This window comes from Poecilia reticulata, linkage group LG9 (genome assembly GCF_000633615.1).
Source record: "Poecilia reticulata strain Guanapo linkage group LG9, Guppy_female_1.0+MT, whole genome shotgun sequence".
NCBI lineage: Eukaryota > Metazoa > Chordata > Actinopteri > Cyprinodontiformes > Poeciliidae > Poecilia > Poecilia reticulata.
The window spans coordinates 19,834,906-19,849,820 of record NC_024339.1 but is presented as its reverse complement, the minus strand read 5'-3'; the positions used below and the strand labels follow the sequence as shown (position 1 = coordinate 19,849,820).

General features: G+C 39.3%; 1 protein-coding gene across 2 annotated transcripts in view; it reads left to right on the top strand.

Moving 5' to 3' along the window:
• The first annotated feature begins 2,325 nt into the window (after nucleotides 1-2,325).
• rasef (RAS and EF-hand domain containing) overlaps nucleotides 2,326-14,915 on the top strand; it is a 17,741-nt gene continuing 5,151 nt past the window's right edge. Inside the window, exons 1-7 of one of the 2 annotated variants that reach the window (XM_017306497.1) lie at nucleotides 2,326-3,021; nucleotides 4,264-4,593; nucleotides 9,044-9,190; nucleotides 9,291-9,381; nucleotides 11,958-12,053; nucleotides 13,107-13,184; nucleotides 13,293-13,408. In XM_017306497.1, the coding sequence (XP_017161986.1) occupies nucleotides 2,687-3,021; nucleotides 4,264-4,593; nucleotides 9,044-9,190; nucleotides 9,291-9,381; nucleotides 11,958-12,053; nucleotides 13,107-13,184; nucleotides 13,293-13,408 (1,193 nt within the window). In that variant the 5' untranslated portion in view covers nucleotides 2,326-2,686. The remainder of the gene's footprint in view (nucleotides 3,022-4,263; nucleotides 4,594-9,043; nucleotides 9,191-9,290; nucleotides 9,382-11,957; nucleotides 12,054-13,106; nucleotides 13,185-13,292; nucleotides 13,409-14,915) is intronic. The other variant, XM_008418440.2, reaches the window with a different exon arrangement.

Genomic DNA, 14,915 nt, shown 5'->3' with positions numbered 1-14,915 from the left:
TTCAGCAAAACCAAAACTCTGTCTTGCCACCAAGAAACATCCCCGTTTTCGATGGCGATCCTCTTCAATATAAATCATTTATAAGGGCGTTTGAAAACGGCGTGGAGGCCAAAACGTCCAACATGAGTGACTGTTTGCATTTTYTAGAACAATACACCAGGGGGCAGCCTAGAGATCTTGTGCATAGCTGCCAGCATTTACCGTCAGACCTGGGCTATCTTAAAGCTAAAAGTCTTCTTTCTGAGCATTTTGGAAATGAATATAAAATTGCACAGGCCTTTATGRATAAAATTAACAATTGGCCAGCTATTAAAAATGAGGACATTGAATTATTGCAAGCATTCTCTCTGTTTCTTAAGGGATGCTCAAACTTAACTGAACATATCATTTATATGAARGAACTGGACTTGCCATCTAATATGAGGAGCATAATCCTAAAGCTTCCCTATAAAATGAGGGAGAGCTGGAGAAATGTAGCCTGTGACCTGCAGGAAAGCAGGGGTCAGAGGGCTTTGTTCACTGATCTTGTTCTTTTTATTGAAAAGCTTTTTGAATTTAAGTTTAGAGACAAATGGTCACTACACGCAGGATTATGTAATCCAGTATTGTAGGTTTGGCGCCGACTGGCCTGCTGCTTGCAGATCACAGGCTCTGTTAATAAGCCTGATAAACTCCCAAACACAGATATTTATTATTTCATATACAGTCGGTAGGTGGAATGTCCCGAGCTTTTCCAAGCAGCACATGGCGTGTTCTCATGATGTGAGTATTTCCAGTGCATCAGCGAACTGCACCACTCCCTGGACAAACAAAAGATATCCTAGAACTGCGCTTTCACGTGTAATCATACCTGCACACAGCCTGCAGAGCCTGTGTTTCCCAATGAAGGAATGAGCAACAGTAACAATAAACAAAAAATAAACAACTATGTGAACAATTAAGGACTGCTGGTTATGTGATCGGTTGGTGTGAAGCAACAGATTCTGGAATAAAATCTGTAAACTGTCTAATATGTGACACAGGGTCAGTGCATGCTTCCTCTTATGCCAGGCTTTATGCCACATTCAAACTCCAAGCAGAAAACCCCAGACTAAACCCATTGCCTTCTCTCTGCAAGGCAACAGTGCTCCCCAAAGGACGCTTTGTGGATAATTTGCAAACAAAATTGTTGTTTTCATGGAAAAACAAGAAATCCCATAGCTGAAAAATGTGCAACTTTTTAAACTGAAACATCAAAGAAAGTAATTCTGAGAAACAAAGAAGAAAAGTTTTCAAGACTATTACTGATTAAAAAAAACTTACTAATGATCAGTAGACAGAGAAATTTGTACAAAGCCATGAAAAGAGCGTATCCACAAATCCACGATCAAAACAAGGATCAACTGTAAGCAGAGACCTTTTTAAAGAAAGAGGAAAGATCAGCTGCTACTGGTGTGATTTAATGGAAAAAATAAGCTAGAATACAGAGATAAGGGTATTTACAGATATACTGAGCAGAAATTACCAATTAGAGCAGCACTACTTACCCAACAGTGTTAAAATGTTGCTGCTGTGCCACATAAACACACAAAACGGTGCGTTTCTCTTTTTTTGGGTCAAAGGTTTTGATCTTACATCCCTTACTGAGAAGCCTGTACACATGCATTCATTAATTTAAATATCATATTCACTGTGTTAGGGTCTCGAAGCTGTTAAGACATTGGATGGACTTTGCAATAAATGCCTTTTAGGAGGACAAAAGCTCATAAAACCATAAAAATTAAAAAGAGGGGGGCTTTTTTCTAAAGCTCTCATGTGAAATGACCTACTACAATGAGCTCAATAAACTCCATCTTTGTCATATATATGTGATTTATTCTTTAGTGATTTTTGCGGCATTGTTTCAGAGGTATCATGGCATCAGGGCAGCATGATGTCTCTGTTGCGTTATAGCTAGAAGTTCCTGGGATTCAAATCCCAGCTTGAGGTTTTTCTGCTTAGTGTTTGCATGTTTTCCCTGTGCATTGGTCCGTTCTCTCCGGTTACTCCAGCTTCCTCCCACAGTGCTACGACGTGACTTGAATGGCTGGATGGATGGATTCTCACGTCACACCTTGACACAACTTCACTCTCTAACTAGATCTTTGATGACAAACCTTTAATTTAATTTGCTCAACATAACAAAGCTGAAAGATTGAAAATATACTTTTACTGCTTTTGTATGATGATAGTTTCAAAACAGATGTGACTCCAGACAAACTTGAAAACATGAGTCTAAAAACTATAGGTAACCGGATCAAAAGGCGCCTCAGTTGGATGAAAGTCCTGATTCATTTTCTCTTCATGGGATTTTTTCTTCTTTATCAACAGCCACGGTTTTAAACAGCATTTGCAACACCATCTCCAAGGATCCTGTCATTGGTTTATCAGGACATTTATCATGATAAATAGATGGAAAAAAAAGAGAGGGATTCAAAGGAGGAGGGGGGGATATTTAAAAGTGAGGTAACAGATTGACAGAGCGTTATGTATGAAGTTGCTGCCTTTTATTAACGGGGCTGTCCTTCTCCCCATGATCTGTGAGTGTCTTCAAACATGAGAGGCAAGCTGAGCTCTGCAGGAGAGTAAAAAGCTCCAGCAGTCTCTGATTGGTTTCCTCATCCATTCTGGGCTCCCGAGTCTCTGTTAAACGTCAAGCCTCACGACTATGGCATCAACAAACAAAGCGGCCGAGGAGGAACGGGGCCGCCTGAGGTCACTTTTTCACACCTACGACGTGGACAACTCAGGACGGATAGAAAAAAACGAATTTTCTGCTATCTGCCAAGAGCTCCAGGTTCCTACTGAAGAAGCAGAGAGCATATTCAGCCGCCTGGACGCCGACGGCGACGGCACGGTCACCTTAGAGGAGTTCCTGAGTGGATTCACAGACCGACATGAGAAGGAACAAGTGGAAGAAGGAGAAAAAGAAGAAGGAGAAAAAGAAGACATGAACTTACCTGTGGAAGAATTTTCAATCAACAAAGAGCAGGTCATGATCAGGTGAGCTGTCAGATTTGTTTGTGTAAAGGTGTTTATATTTACAGTCAAATCTAGTTAGAAACAAGCAAACAGTTGTTCCAGGTTTTCACATGGAGCTGCTCTGCATGATGGAAGGAAAAACACATTTCAGATTACAATGCGTATTACTTATTATTAAAACACTGGAATGATAAAAAGGCAAAAATAAGGTTCAGATTAGTTAAAGTTACAAAATATTAATTCATGTTTTTGTGTATAAACTCGGTTTTGAAGCTGCTACCATCCTTTTAACATTATGTCCTCCTTGAAATGGATGCTCAAAGAGAGTTCAAAGCTTTGACCTAATTTTAAACCTCTATCTTGCGCAGCAGCATGAGGTTATCAGCAAATATCGTGGTTACATGTTGCATTTCATCATGCTGCAACCACACAAAGTGGGACTGAATGAGAGCTTTGTAAAGTCTGACCGTTTTGTAGTTTTTTTGTAGTTAGGAGTGCACATTTTTTTATTCTTTCCAAAGATATAGATAACAACAAAAAACCCTTGTTGTGCTTACAAAAAGAATATGCATCTCATAATTATTATGATAAGCAAGTAATAGATTTTATCTTATAATAACGAATCATGTACTTTGTAACTTAAACTATTGTTACTTGCACTGAATAATTACCGTAGTTAAGAGCCCTTCTGCCTTTAGTATATCGTACATTTTTCCTTTTTAGCAAAGTTAAGAGCTAGTTCTCATAGCAATTAGATAATATGAGAGATTCTATCCCATCACTCTGCTTGGTTACCTATAAATATGAGAAAGTACAATATGACAGTGGCCAAAATTGACTTGAATAACTTTTACTGGCCATCTAAGTTCATTCAGTACAAGATATTGCAGCCACTTTCCTTCTGCGTAGAGCCTACACCTTCATGTTAGGATCAGAGGGAGGAGTGAGCAAACACCGTGACACAGGTACTGAGGGCAGGCGCGTTACCTGAGTCCTAGATAGCAGTTTTCATTTGAGACAGCTGGGATGGATTTTTATATCGCTTTACTCTGAATTGACTCACCTTTGACCCAAAATTTGATTGATGCAAAAAGGAATGAAAATAGTTGGCAGAAGCGCTCCGAAACTGCGGGCTACACGCTAAACCTTTTGCTTTGCGGTCATCCCGAGGAACAGACCCTTGCCACTTTATTTGGATTTCTTGGCTTCCCCGTCTCAGTGGTCATCCTAATTTTTCTGCAACATCCTCCTCTTCCCCTTCAGCCAGCCGCAGTCTTCCGTCAAGGGTATGAGCGCGGACGAGAGGGACAGGCTTCGCGCCCTCTTTCGCGCGTACGACGTCGACAACTCCGGGCGCATCGAGAGGAACGAGTTCCTCACGATCTGCGCCGAGCTGCAGGTGTCAGCGGTGGAGGCGGACAGGATCTTCCAGCGGCTGGACGTGGACCAGGACGGAACCGTCACCCTGCAGGAGTTCATCCACGGCTTCCACGACCGCTACGGAGAGGACATGGAGTCCGACGGAGGGCAAGTGTCCATCGCCTGGGAGTCCTTCGAGAAGAGACTGGGCGAGCAGGCCAAGTTCATCCCGAGGTGAGAGAGMGAGAGAGCGCGCGCACCTGTCCGGGTGGCTGCATGCGTTAAAATATGGAAATGTCCAGAAAGATAGGAGGCTGTTCAACAGAGAGCGCAGTGTGCGTAAAGCACAGACACTTTTATCGTTGCTGCGAACTATTTATTATAAAGAAAGCAAAAATACGACTGCAAACATTTAAGTACATATGTTGTAAAAAATAAAAAATAAAAAAGTGGATGGTTGCGGGGTTTTTTTTCCCCCTCGGGCAGTGAAAGTGGTGAGTTTGTAAGAGATATAAAAATAATATAATAAAATAAAATTATTACACGATTCTTAAAACTCAAGAGTGGTAAATGTCTGGGAAGGGCCACAATGTAAAAATAGACAACTATTCAGATTTTTTTTTAAACGCCCCCAAATATATATAACTTCCAGTAGCGTTTGTAATATGTTTAAAGCATAAATATCCCCCTACAAATAATGAATACAAAATTAAAGCACCAATTATTGAGCAGCACTTAATAAACTTAATAATATATCAATTATTAGTAATTTCTTATAAGACCGGAAAGGAGTAAAAAGTGTAGGCTGCCTAATCCAAAAATTGATTTTTGGATCAGTACGTGAACGATCTCTGACAGTAACTCCTTATTCACTTTTCGTTATGTGTTGCCAATATTAATAATTGCTAATTGCCTATCAGTCAAGTTTATTTGTGTAGCTCGTTTGAGCAACAAGATCAACATTTTTTTTTACATCAGCAATCTATCTGTTTTCTCTTAAGTGATTTTACTGAAGAGTTGCACCTATTTTCTTACACTTAGTCAAACATGTTTTAAATAGTTACTCATCAGTTTATGTCTGTCTTCTTAGATTTTGTGGTTTAAATTTGTTTTGTATCAATTTTTGTCCATTTCATGCCAAGTCAAAATACATTTTTTAATAACACGTTAGCATAAACTCAATTTACTTCGAAAATAAAATTTAAAATTAAACAGCAAGTATATGATATCTAAATAATAATAATAATAATAATAATAATAATAATATTCTGCTTTCATTGGGCGTTTACGGTCTCACTGTTATCGTAAGAACAAAGTCATGGTTCCAGTTTCACTGAACGCATTTTAAACATTTGAGCTTCGTCTGTGTAGCTCATCTGAAGGTTTATACATGTCTGGTCATCCCTCTTTTGCTTTATGCTGAAATCATCCCTCTCTAGTGTGAACAAACTTGTCCTTTATGCTGATTCGGGTTCTCACTGATGTCTTGTTGCAAAAAAGGTCCTGGGTTCGACTCCTGTCTGGTGCCTTTTTGCGTGGAGTTTCCTTGTTCTCCCAAAGAATGTATGTGTTTTCATCTGATACTCCAGCTTCCTCCTACAGTCCAGAAATATCCATGTTAGGTTGATTGGTCTACACACAGCTGTTGGTCCTGTGAGCCTCTGCATTGTCCTGTGATCTGTCCAATACTTCCTATCATCTAATCATGGCTGAAGATCATTCCCCAATACACAGATGCATTAACAAATGTATTTTTCTTAACTTAAAAGATCATACATGAGTTACTGCATCAATGCAGAGGGGCATGGAGGTGAAGCCCAGCTTATTTCATTAGAAAACTTCACTTTGGACCCTTCATCCACTTGGAACCTGTGACTCTCCTGAATGGGTCACGGTCCTCACAACGTTGTGGTTGTCCTTGCGGTTCTTTCTTTTTCTAAGACATATTTTTCTTCCACTAAACTTACATTTCTTTGGTTTTATGTAATATTCTAATTTTCTTATAAACTGACCGTCAGCCAAATTTAATTTGGTAGTTTTTCACTAAACAGGCTGACTGCAAGTCTGGCTAAAGTAATCAGGACTTGGAGTCTTCTGGCTCAGCTTCAACTCAGGCAAAAATGATCCCGATAACAAGATTTGCACATGTTTGATCACAGTTCCATTCATTTGGCTGAGTTTATTTTCTTGTTTCAGGTTTTCCAAGTGACTTAGTTACTTACTTTCATCAACCCAACAACTTTGTGTCCTATTTATTTCTCTTTTGAAACTGAAGCTCGGCTGCTGCATAACTGTCTAAACAAGCAAATATTTCTTCTTACTCTGTGGCACTAAATTTGATTAAACTATTCTAGTTTTTGTCAGCAAAGATTGTCAAAATGACTTCTATTTGCTCAATGTCAGAATAATGAAAAAGAGAATTACTTTGAGAGTTTTCTCCAACTCTAAAGGTTTACTTAATAATACTTTGTTGGGTTCTTGGTCCGTTCTTCGAGCCAGAACTGCTTTGCTCTAAAACTGATCTGGCGTCATGAACCACTGGGAAGACTCATTTGAGCACAATGTTACCTTCCTTTTTGATATTTTTGAATTGTTGCTTCACTGTTATGCTAAGATTATGCTCCTTTCTTATACTGCATTCTATTTTATGAGGTACACCGGTTCCTCCTCAAGCAAAACAACCCCACAGCATGATGCTGCCACCCCCAGTAACAGTTTGGGTAGCATTACGACTTGCCAGGTTTCACCGTTTTTTTCCAAACATAGTAACAGACATTTTGGGCATTTCTAAACACTATGAATCTAATTTGAAGGTCTAAGCCAGATATAGCGTATTTAAAGCTAAAGAAGGAAAGTTGACTAAAAAAGAGTGAATTTGTTGACATTTCAGTGAATGTGTGTGTGTGTGTGTGTGTGTGTGTGTGTGTGTGTGTGTGTGTGTGTGTGTGTGTGTGTGTGGGGGTGTGTGCGTGTGTGGGTGTGTGTGTGTGTGTGTGTGTGTGTATGGCCTGGGGCCTTGCATGAGACTGATCCTCGCGCTACTGCGCTGTGGCATCAGGACATCGATTGTCACAGTGGTGGTCTCAGCTAAAAGGACTCATTTATCTTCAAGTTCTCACAATCTCTAGTTCATTAGTCAGCTGAGAGACAATAATTTGCAAGTGAGCTCATACCTCACATCTGTTTTTCAAACAAAGATAGAATGTTTTGTTTCCAAAAAAAACAATCTGTTATTTGCCAACTGGGAATATTATTTTAGTTGAAGTTGGGGTAACTAGAAGATCTTTTGAGGAGATTCTGGTGTTTTCTCACACCTGGTTACAAAGATTCGCATGTTTAGGTGTAAATATTGTTCAGAAAATCTTAGGGGATCCTTTTTACAGTTGGATAGATTAGATAGCTGTTCCTCAAACCCAATTTATTTTAATTAAAACACATAAAATGCCTTGTCTGCCCTCATTGGTTTGGATGTATAAACCACCTTAAATCTCATCAGACATTTATTAAACTTTTTCACATTTTGTCACTTTACAACTTTTCAACTTGCATTCTAGTACAAAAAAAAATCTGTGAGGCATGCCGTGAATTTATATTCTGCTCCTTGGAATATTATTTCCCATGGGGAATGTTAAAATGTTCAAACAATTTGAACATTTCATTTTGGACTTCAGGTGAACTCTAACTTTTGATGTTATAAACGACATCCTGGCAACCACCTCTGTTTGTATCTCTATAGGTTTGACATTTGCATTTCTGATCCTGTGTTTTTTTTTTCATTTTCATTTATTTGTGTGTATTCTGTCATTGTTTGACTCTGTAGTGACGCTGTAGAAAGATGTGTGTCACAAGGGGCTATCAGACAATGTTTTATGTAACGTTGTCTGTTTTCAGAGGATTATAGCCACTCATCCTCTTCGCTGGACAAACAGAGTCTGAGCACTCACAGGATATTCTTTCACCTTCCTACTGAGTCAGAGAAAATTGATCTCGTTGTTATGTTTCTAAAACGACATACATTTGATCAACGTTGTGGCTATAAGGTAGATTTTTAGTTCAAGTTGACATATTTTTGTAGAGTTTTTACTAAAAGTGTCATCATGTTTTGAGTGAGAGGTAAATCAGCATAATTAAAAGTTAGTTTTTGGCAAAGGCTTCAATAAAATAACAGTAAACTTTCCATGTTTTCTCTAAAACAGGCTTGACTTAACAGTAAAAAGAAGTTAACTGTAATTTAAACTCAATATTCAGAATTTAAGGTGTAAGATGTGTTATTTCTACTCAAAATAAAGCAGGAGAGTTTATTATTCTATCAACTTACTCAAGGTCTGTCCACAGTAAGGTTTCCCCAACGTGACTATGCGCTCTGCGAAGTTAAAAAAAAACAACCTACAAAAGTAAAAACTACTACAGAGATTACATTTTTTATCCTGAGAAATTGACAGACCTTTATGATGCTGTATGCTCCGTATAACAAAAGCATTTTTGTACGTTTGAAACAACCACAAAGCATCAACAAACAGACCTTTGTAGACAAATACTTTAAAGTTTAAGATCGAATGTTGTTTTACTCAAAATTAGCTACATATTTGAACTGTCTCTGTCACCCCCTTAAAGCCAACCAACCAACCAAACCAAAAAARAAAGTGATTGGTAACCTGATTTTTTATTTTGTTTTGTTTTTCAGGCATGAACAGGCAGCAACGTTGTACCAGAACATCAGCCTGACTGAGCCCAGACTGATTCCTCAGTTTGAGAAAGTCATCATTAACTTCACCAAAGAGATCAAGCAGCAGAACTCAGAGATGGAGAACCTGGCTCTCGCCATCAAGAGGTGAGCAAAACAAGCACACCTCAAAGTTAAACGGCCCCGTGATGGAGCACAGAATAAGCCTGTGATGGCTGTGAATCATAGCGAGCCGATTCTTTTCCAGAGCACAGGACCAAGCATCAATGCAGCTCAGTGAGATGGAGGAGGAGATGGACCAGCGGATTCAGGCTGCAGAGAGAAAAACTCGTGAGCAGGTGGGGCACGGCCTGAATTAACACATGGACAACCTGCAACTTTCAAATGCATTCAGAAGATTAGCATGTTTTGACATGCCGGGGTAGTTGCTGTGAGCTGTTTCTGCTCCTTTCTCTGGAGTTTGTGTAAGCAGCGTGATAAGCAGGCTGCGTTTGTTCAGCTCTTCCCTCATGTCAAACAAACAGGCACAGCTGTATATCAGATTACCGATCCAAACTCTGACACGCCTGCTGATCAGACGGATTTCACAACTCTGTGGATATAAAACCAGTTGGGAGGCAGATGGAGGTGCTGGGGCATGGTTTATCCTCCAGTATGAAATGATAAGGCTGCACATATTTGGGGCGATAAGACTTGTGGCGTGAGGATAAAGCGACAATGTGTGTGTCGTCTGCCGGCGGGCCGCCATCAATGTGGTACCAGATAACAGCCAGCACTTCAAATCTGGATGAGTGAGAGGCAATGCGATTTCAGGTGTGAGTCTGAGACTTCAGCATCACATACAATTTATTATATCCGATTTTACTGCAGGGCTGCACAGTGGCGCAGTTGGTAGAGCTGTTGCCTTGCTGCAAGAAAGTTCTGGGTTCAATTCCCAGTCCCGGTCTTTCTGCATGGAGTTTGCATGTTCTCCCTGTGCATGGTGGGTTTTCTCTGGGTTCTCCGGTTTCTTCCCACAGTCCAAAAACATGACTGTCAGGTTAATTGGCCTCTCCAAATTGCCCGTAGGTGTGAGTGTGTGTGTGTGCATGGTTGTGTGTCTCTGTGTTGCCCTGCGACAGTTTGGCGACCTGTCCAGAGTGAATCCGCCTCTCACCCGAAACGTTAGCTGGAGATGAGCACCAGCAACCCTCCCGACCCCATTAAGGGACAAGGGTGCATGAAAATGGATGGATGGATGGATTTTACTGCAGCTAAAGTAAAAAGCGTAGCACAGGAAGGATGTTCTGAAAACAGGAAAACTTAAAAAAAAAAAAGACTAAATACTCCAAATTTCACTTTGCAGTATCTTTGAATTATCTTTTAGGTCCCATTTTATGGTTGGCTAAATGTTTCCTTTGATTTTGACATTTCTCTGCACTAGATGAAGTTCTTTATTCTTTGCTATGTTGAAAAAGTGAATTCACATCCTTAAATTTGTGTCACATTTTGTGAAGTTGCAACCATCAACTTTCATGTCTATTAGGATTTTAGCAGATAAAATTAGTGTAGAATTGTGAAGCATAAACATTATGTGGTTTTTAATTGAAAACGATGCAAAGGCAGACGTTCATTTGTATCCAACTTCTCACTCTGAGGCTTCCAAATAAAATCCAGTGCAAGTTACAGGCTTTAGAAACAGCTTGTTTATTAAATAGAGGTCCTTCATTTGAAGGGTGAGTACAGCAGCCCTGTGAAGGCCTTTGAGGTAAAACCTCATACAGAAAACAAGTGGAATGACAGAAAACTGAAACTACACCTCAGCCTGAACCTGAACATCACTCACCATGCAGTGGGACGGCTTTTATTGGGAAGGGCAGAAAGACGCCCAGATTTCATGGGAACTCACACTGCCAATTAAAAGGATAGGTCAAAGTGTGATGCGTTTGGTTTGGCCTAATCAAAGTCCAGACCTAAACCCATTACAGAACTTGTGGCATGACTTGAAAATGTATGTGACTGAGCATGAGGCTTAAACACCTTCCGCTGTAATTGCACTGAAAGGTAGTTGGGATTTCACATGCATGCCACACTTTTCAGAATGTTATTTTTAGGAATTATACATTACTTTGTGTTGGTCTGTCTCACAAACCCCTAAAAAAATACATTGAATAAATGAGAATACTAAAACTGATTCTGCTAGTTTATATTTAAAGTTTCCATTTAAACAACAAATGGAATTCTATGCTTTTAGAAATGTAGTCTACTGTGTTTCATAAACATTTTCTGCATAATGTATTTGAGGAAAGTCATGTAAGACCACAACAAGAGAGCAGTTAATAAATATAATATGCTTTTGATTTTAAATTTCACGTGATTTTATTCACTGGAATCCATTTTAAATAAATAAAGAAAGAGCATTTTCTTAAAAAGAAATGCTGCCTATTGAACATAAAGTTGATCAGTGTTGGTCGAGAAGCTGCGCCGGCAGACAACTACAGTTTAATTCTCTAATGTTTCAAGTACAAATAGTTTACAAATCAGTTCTCAGAAAACTACATTTAATTTTGAGGCCCTGATGTTAATGGGAGCCTTGGTGGCCATCTTATCTCTGTTCCGGTGTGTTATGTAAGTGTTCTCTAGCGAAGGAGCTGCTGTTTGTTTTGTCCTAAAATAACTCATAAAATCAGAGGGCGCTCACCTGTGTTCTCCCACAGTGCGATAAATGTGCAAACAGTCTGGGTCTGATCACTCCTTGAACTTCCTGTCACTTTACGTCGGTGGTGCAGTGATAGCTTAGGGTTCATATTTAAAGAGAGACAACTGATTTTGAAGGCAAATGTAATTTTGGATCTTATGTGTGTGTGTGTGTGTGCGTGTGTGTGTGTGTGTGTGTGTGTGTGTGTGTGTGTGTGTGTGTGTGTGTGTTCTCTAGGAGAAGAAGCAAACAGAGGCTGCACTCAGTGAGTTGCGGAGGAGTTACGACACTGAAGTTTGTGAGCTTCAGTGTAAAATCCAGAGGATGCAGATGGTATTTTTGATTCTGTCTTACTGTAAACACATCAGCACTGCAAGTCGCATGTTTCTGAAACAACTACGCCAATCAGGAAAAACACTGAAACACAGCAGAGATTGAAAAAAGTCACTTGCGTCATCAAATCTTGTTTTGATCCACTCTTTGTTGTAATCAACAACAAGTTGGTGTGACATAATCCCGACTGAGTATTTAACTGCTCTTCTTTGCTAAATGAATTCATTTAAATTAGGCGGTTTCCTGACTCTGACTCTGACTCTGATCTTTCCCATAAGCAGCTGCCAGCAGACTGAAGTATGCTGGAACACCAGTGTCACTTTCACAGTCAGGCTAGTTTAACTCCACCATCATGCATAAAAAATCTAGAGTAAGAAGGAAGAGCCTGTCCCAAAATCCTCATCTAAAATTTACATTTGTGGATGAACCAAATTCCTTCAGGGAAAAAGCTCATAAGGTTGGACAACACAAAAATTTGGCTTTAAAACCTGAGGACACTTAATCATCAGTCAAGCATGGTGGTGGAAGCACAATCCTGTGGGGTTCTTTTGCTGCTTGGAAAAATATGGGCCATACTCATTTACTAGATCTGTGTTAAGACACCAACAAATTCTGCAAAGAAGGATGTGAAAACGTCTAACTAGGATCATACAAGAGCAGCAAGTGGTGGAAAAGGGGCATTCACACTAAAAGTTAGTGGGGATTTATGCAAAATATTCATATTATAAATCCACTCGAAAAAACTAAACTTGATGCAAAATGTTAAATCGGCATATTTGAGCAAGTTTATGCCCTAAAGTGTGAACAACGAGATATTTCATATAGAAACTGGGTCAAAGTTTGACCAAAAAAGATCAAAAACAAAAACTGCCTCTTAAAAATTTGTTCCACCAGTCACACTGTCTTCCCAAGAAAATGAACCTTGTGAGTAAACATGTTCATTTTCAACATTGAAAAAAGTCAAACTAAGACCAAGCTGGGACTTTACAGTTGCTTTTAGTAAAATATACAAACTGCAAGGACAAATAATCCGACATATTTGACCTTTGACAGATAGAGCAGAAGTACAAGAACATCACAGTGAAAGATGAGAGCCCAGCTTTAAAGAAGAAGATCAATGAGTTGACACTGGTGAGACCAAACACACTTTGGTTCATTCATGATGCAATGTTTGTTTTGCTTTTTTTTTTCTAATCTTCTGCAATTTATTTTTGTTTTTTGTTTTTTTTTCTTCTTTAGGAAAACCAAAAATCAAAACAAGAGCTTCTGAAGTCTCAGACCAAAGTTGCCTGTCTGCAGAGTGAGCTGGACGGATTAAAGACAGAGTTAACTGATCAAAGCATGAACTCAGAACGGTAAAAGAAACATCATTTGACATAGTTTTATGCTTCTATGTACGGAAGAGGATTAGGGCCACTGGAAAAAAAACAGTTCTGACTTTAATCTCAGAATTCTGAGATTAAAGTCAGAATTCTGAAATTAAAGTCAGAACTGTTTTATTTTTTTTTCCAGTGGCCCTAATCCTTTTCCTTATCTATGTGGTGTTTATTTTAGTTGGGTTTTTTTTCAATTCAGTGCTGTTATTACATCAAAATATAGAAATGGAATCCAGAGCAGGATTTCCTGTATTCTGTTCCTTGTTCTGTAACCAAAGCAAAACAACAGTCATGTGGAAAACTTTGACGTTTTCTGTGAAATAAAATAAAAAAAAGGTTGTTTCTTCTGAGAGAGTAATAAATTAGGATGGCTGCCTCATGTAATAAAACCTGTTACTTAGGTCGTTGTACCTAAGTGTCTCTCTCTTCACTCCTGTTGAAGTGAGAGTGAAAACCATGGCGATGTACAAAGAGCCTTGGCAACCCATCAGAAAGAAGATCGTATTTGTGTTCATGACTCTTTTATGAAACTCATGGACGTCTCAAAAGAGCTTTAAATTAGTCTTTTCATTGCACACAAATTACAGCGTGTCCAAAGTCATGGGCTGCACCCTCCTTTGGAGTCAACAGCAAAGACTGAAAATGAGCAGCCAGGAAACCGGACAGTGTAGCTCTACCTCGGCATATTTCCCGTCGCCCAGCAAAAACACTTGAGTCGTCACAAACCTCACGACATGAAAGCTGGTAAAAATGGAGCTCGAAATCCTGCAGAATTTTTCTGTCAAGTCTTGAATAATTTTTACTTCGCTCCACTAACTGTTTGTTAAATTCAATAATATCTATTGATGAAAGCATAACAACACAACCACTTTAACTGTTACAAGTTAAAAAATCTCCCATCCAGCCCTCAATAAATGTTCAGATAGGGCGAACGGGGAAGGATCGATCAGCTGAATTTCGTTAAAAACTGATTTTTTTGTTGACATATTGTTTATTGCACTAAACAAGAACATCTGTATTTAATTCAATAAAATTACTTCCTATCTTTCAGAAATTAGAAATGAGTTCAGACATCAACATTCTTAAAAAAAAAATACTGTATTTCCTGGGGTGCCCTGATTCTTTCATGATCTGCAAAAGCCTGTAAACGACCTGGAGTTTCTGTAATCAAACGGACCCGTGTGAACAGAAGCACGGAGCCTGGGAGCTGAGGGCCCAACTCGACCTGCAGAGTGATGCTGGTTTGGCCTCAGGAGGTTTTGTTTTGTCAGAGCCGAAACAGGATATCCTGGAGTGACTCTGCACACACAACAACTTTCTCAGAAGGGTTGCCTAGCAACAGATGAAACAAAGTCACTGGCAGACAAACACTACTTCGCCTTCATGGATCTGCTCATCATCCTCACACAGTCGCTTCTTTATCTTACAGCTGTTACTCAGAAATTGCATCAAACCTTTTATTGCGGCTTGGGGATTTCACTGCTAT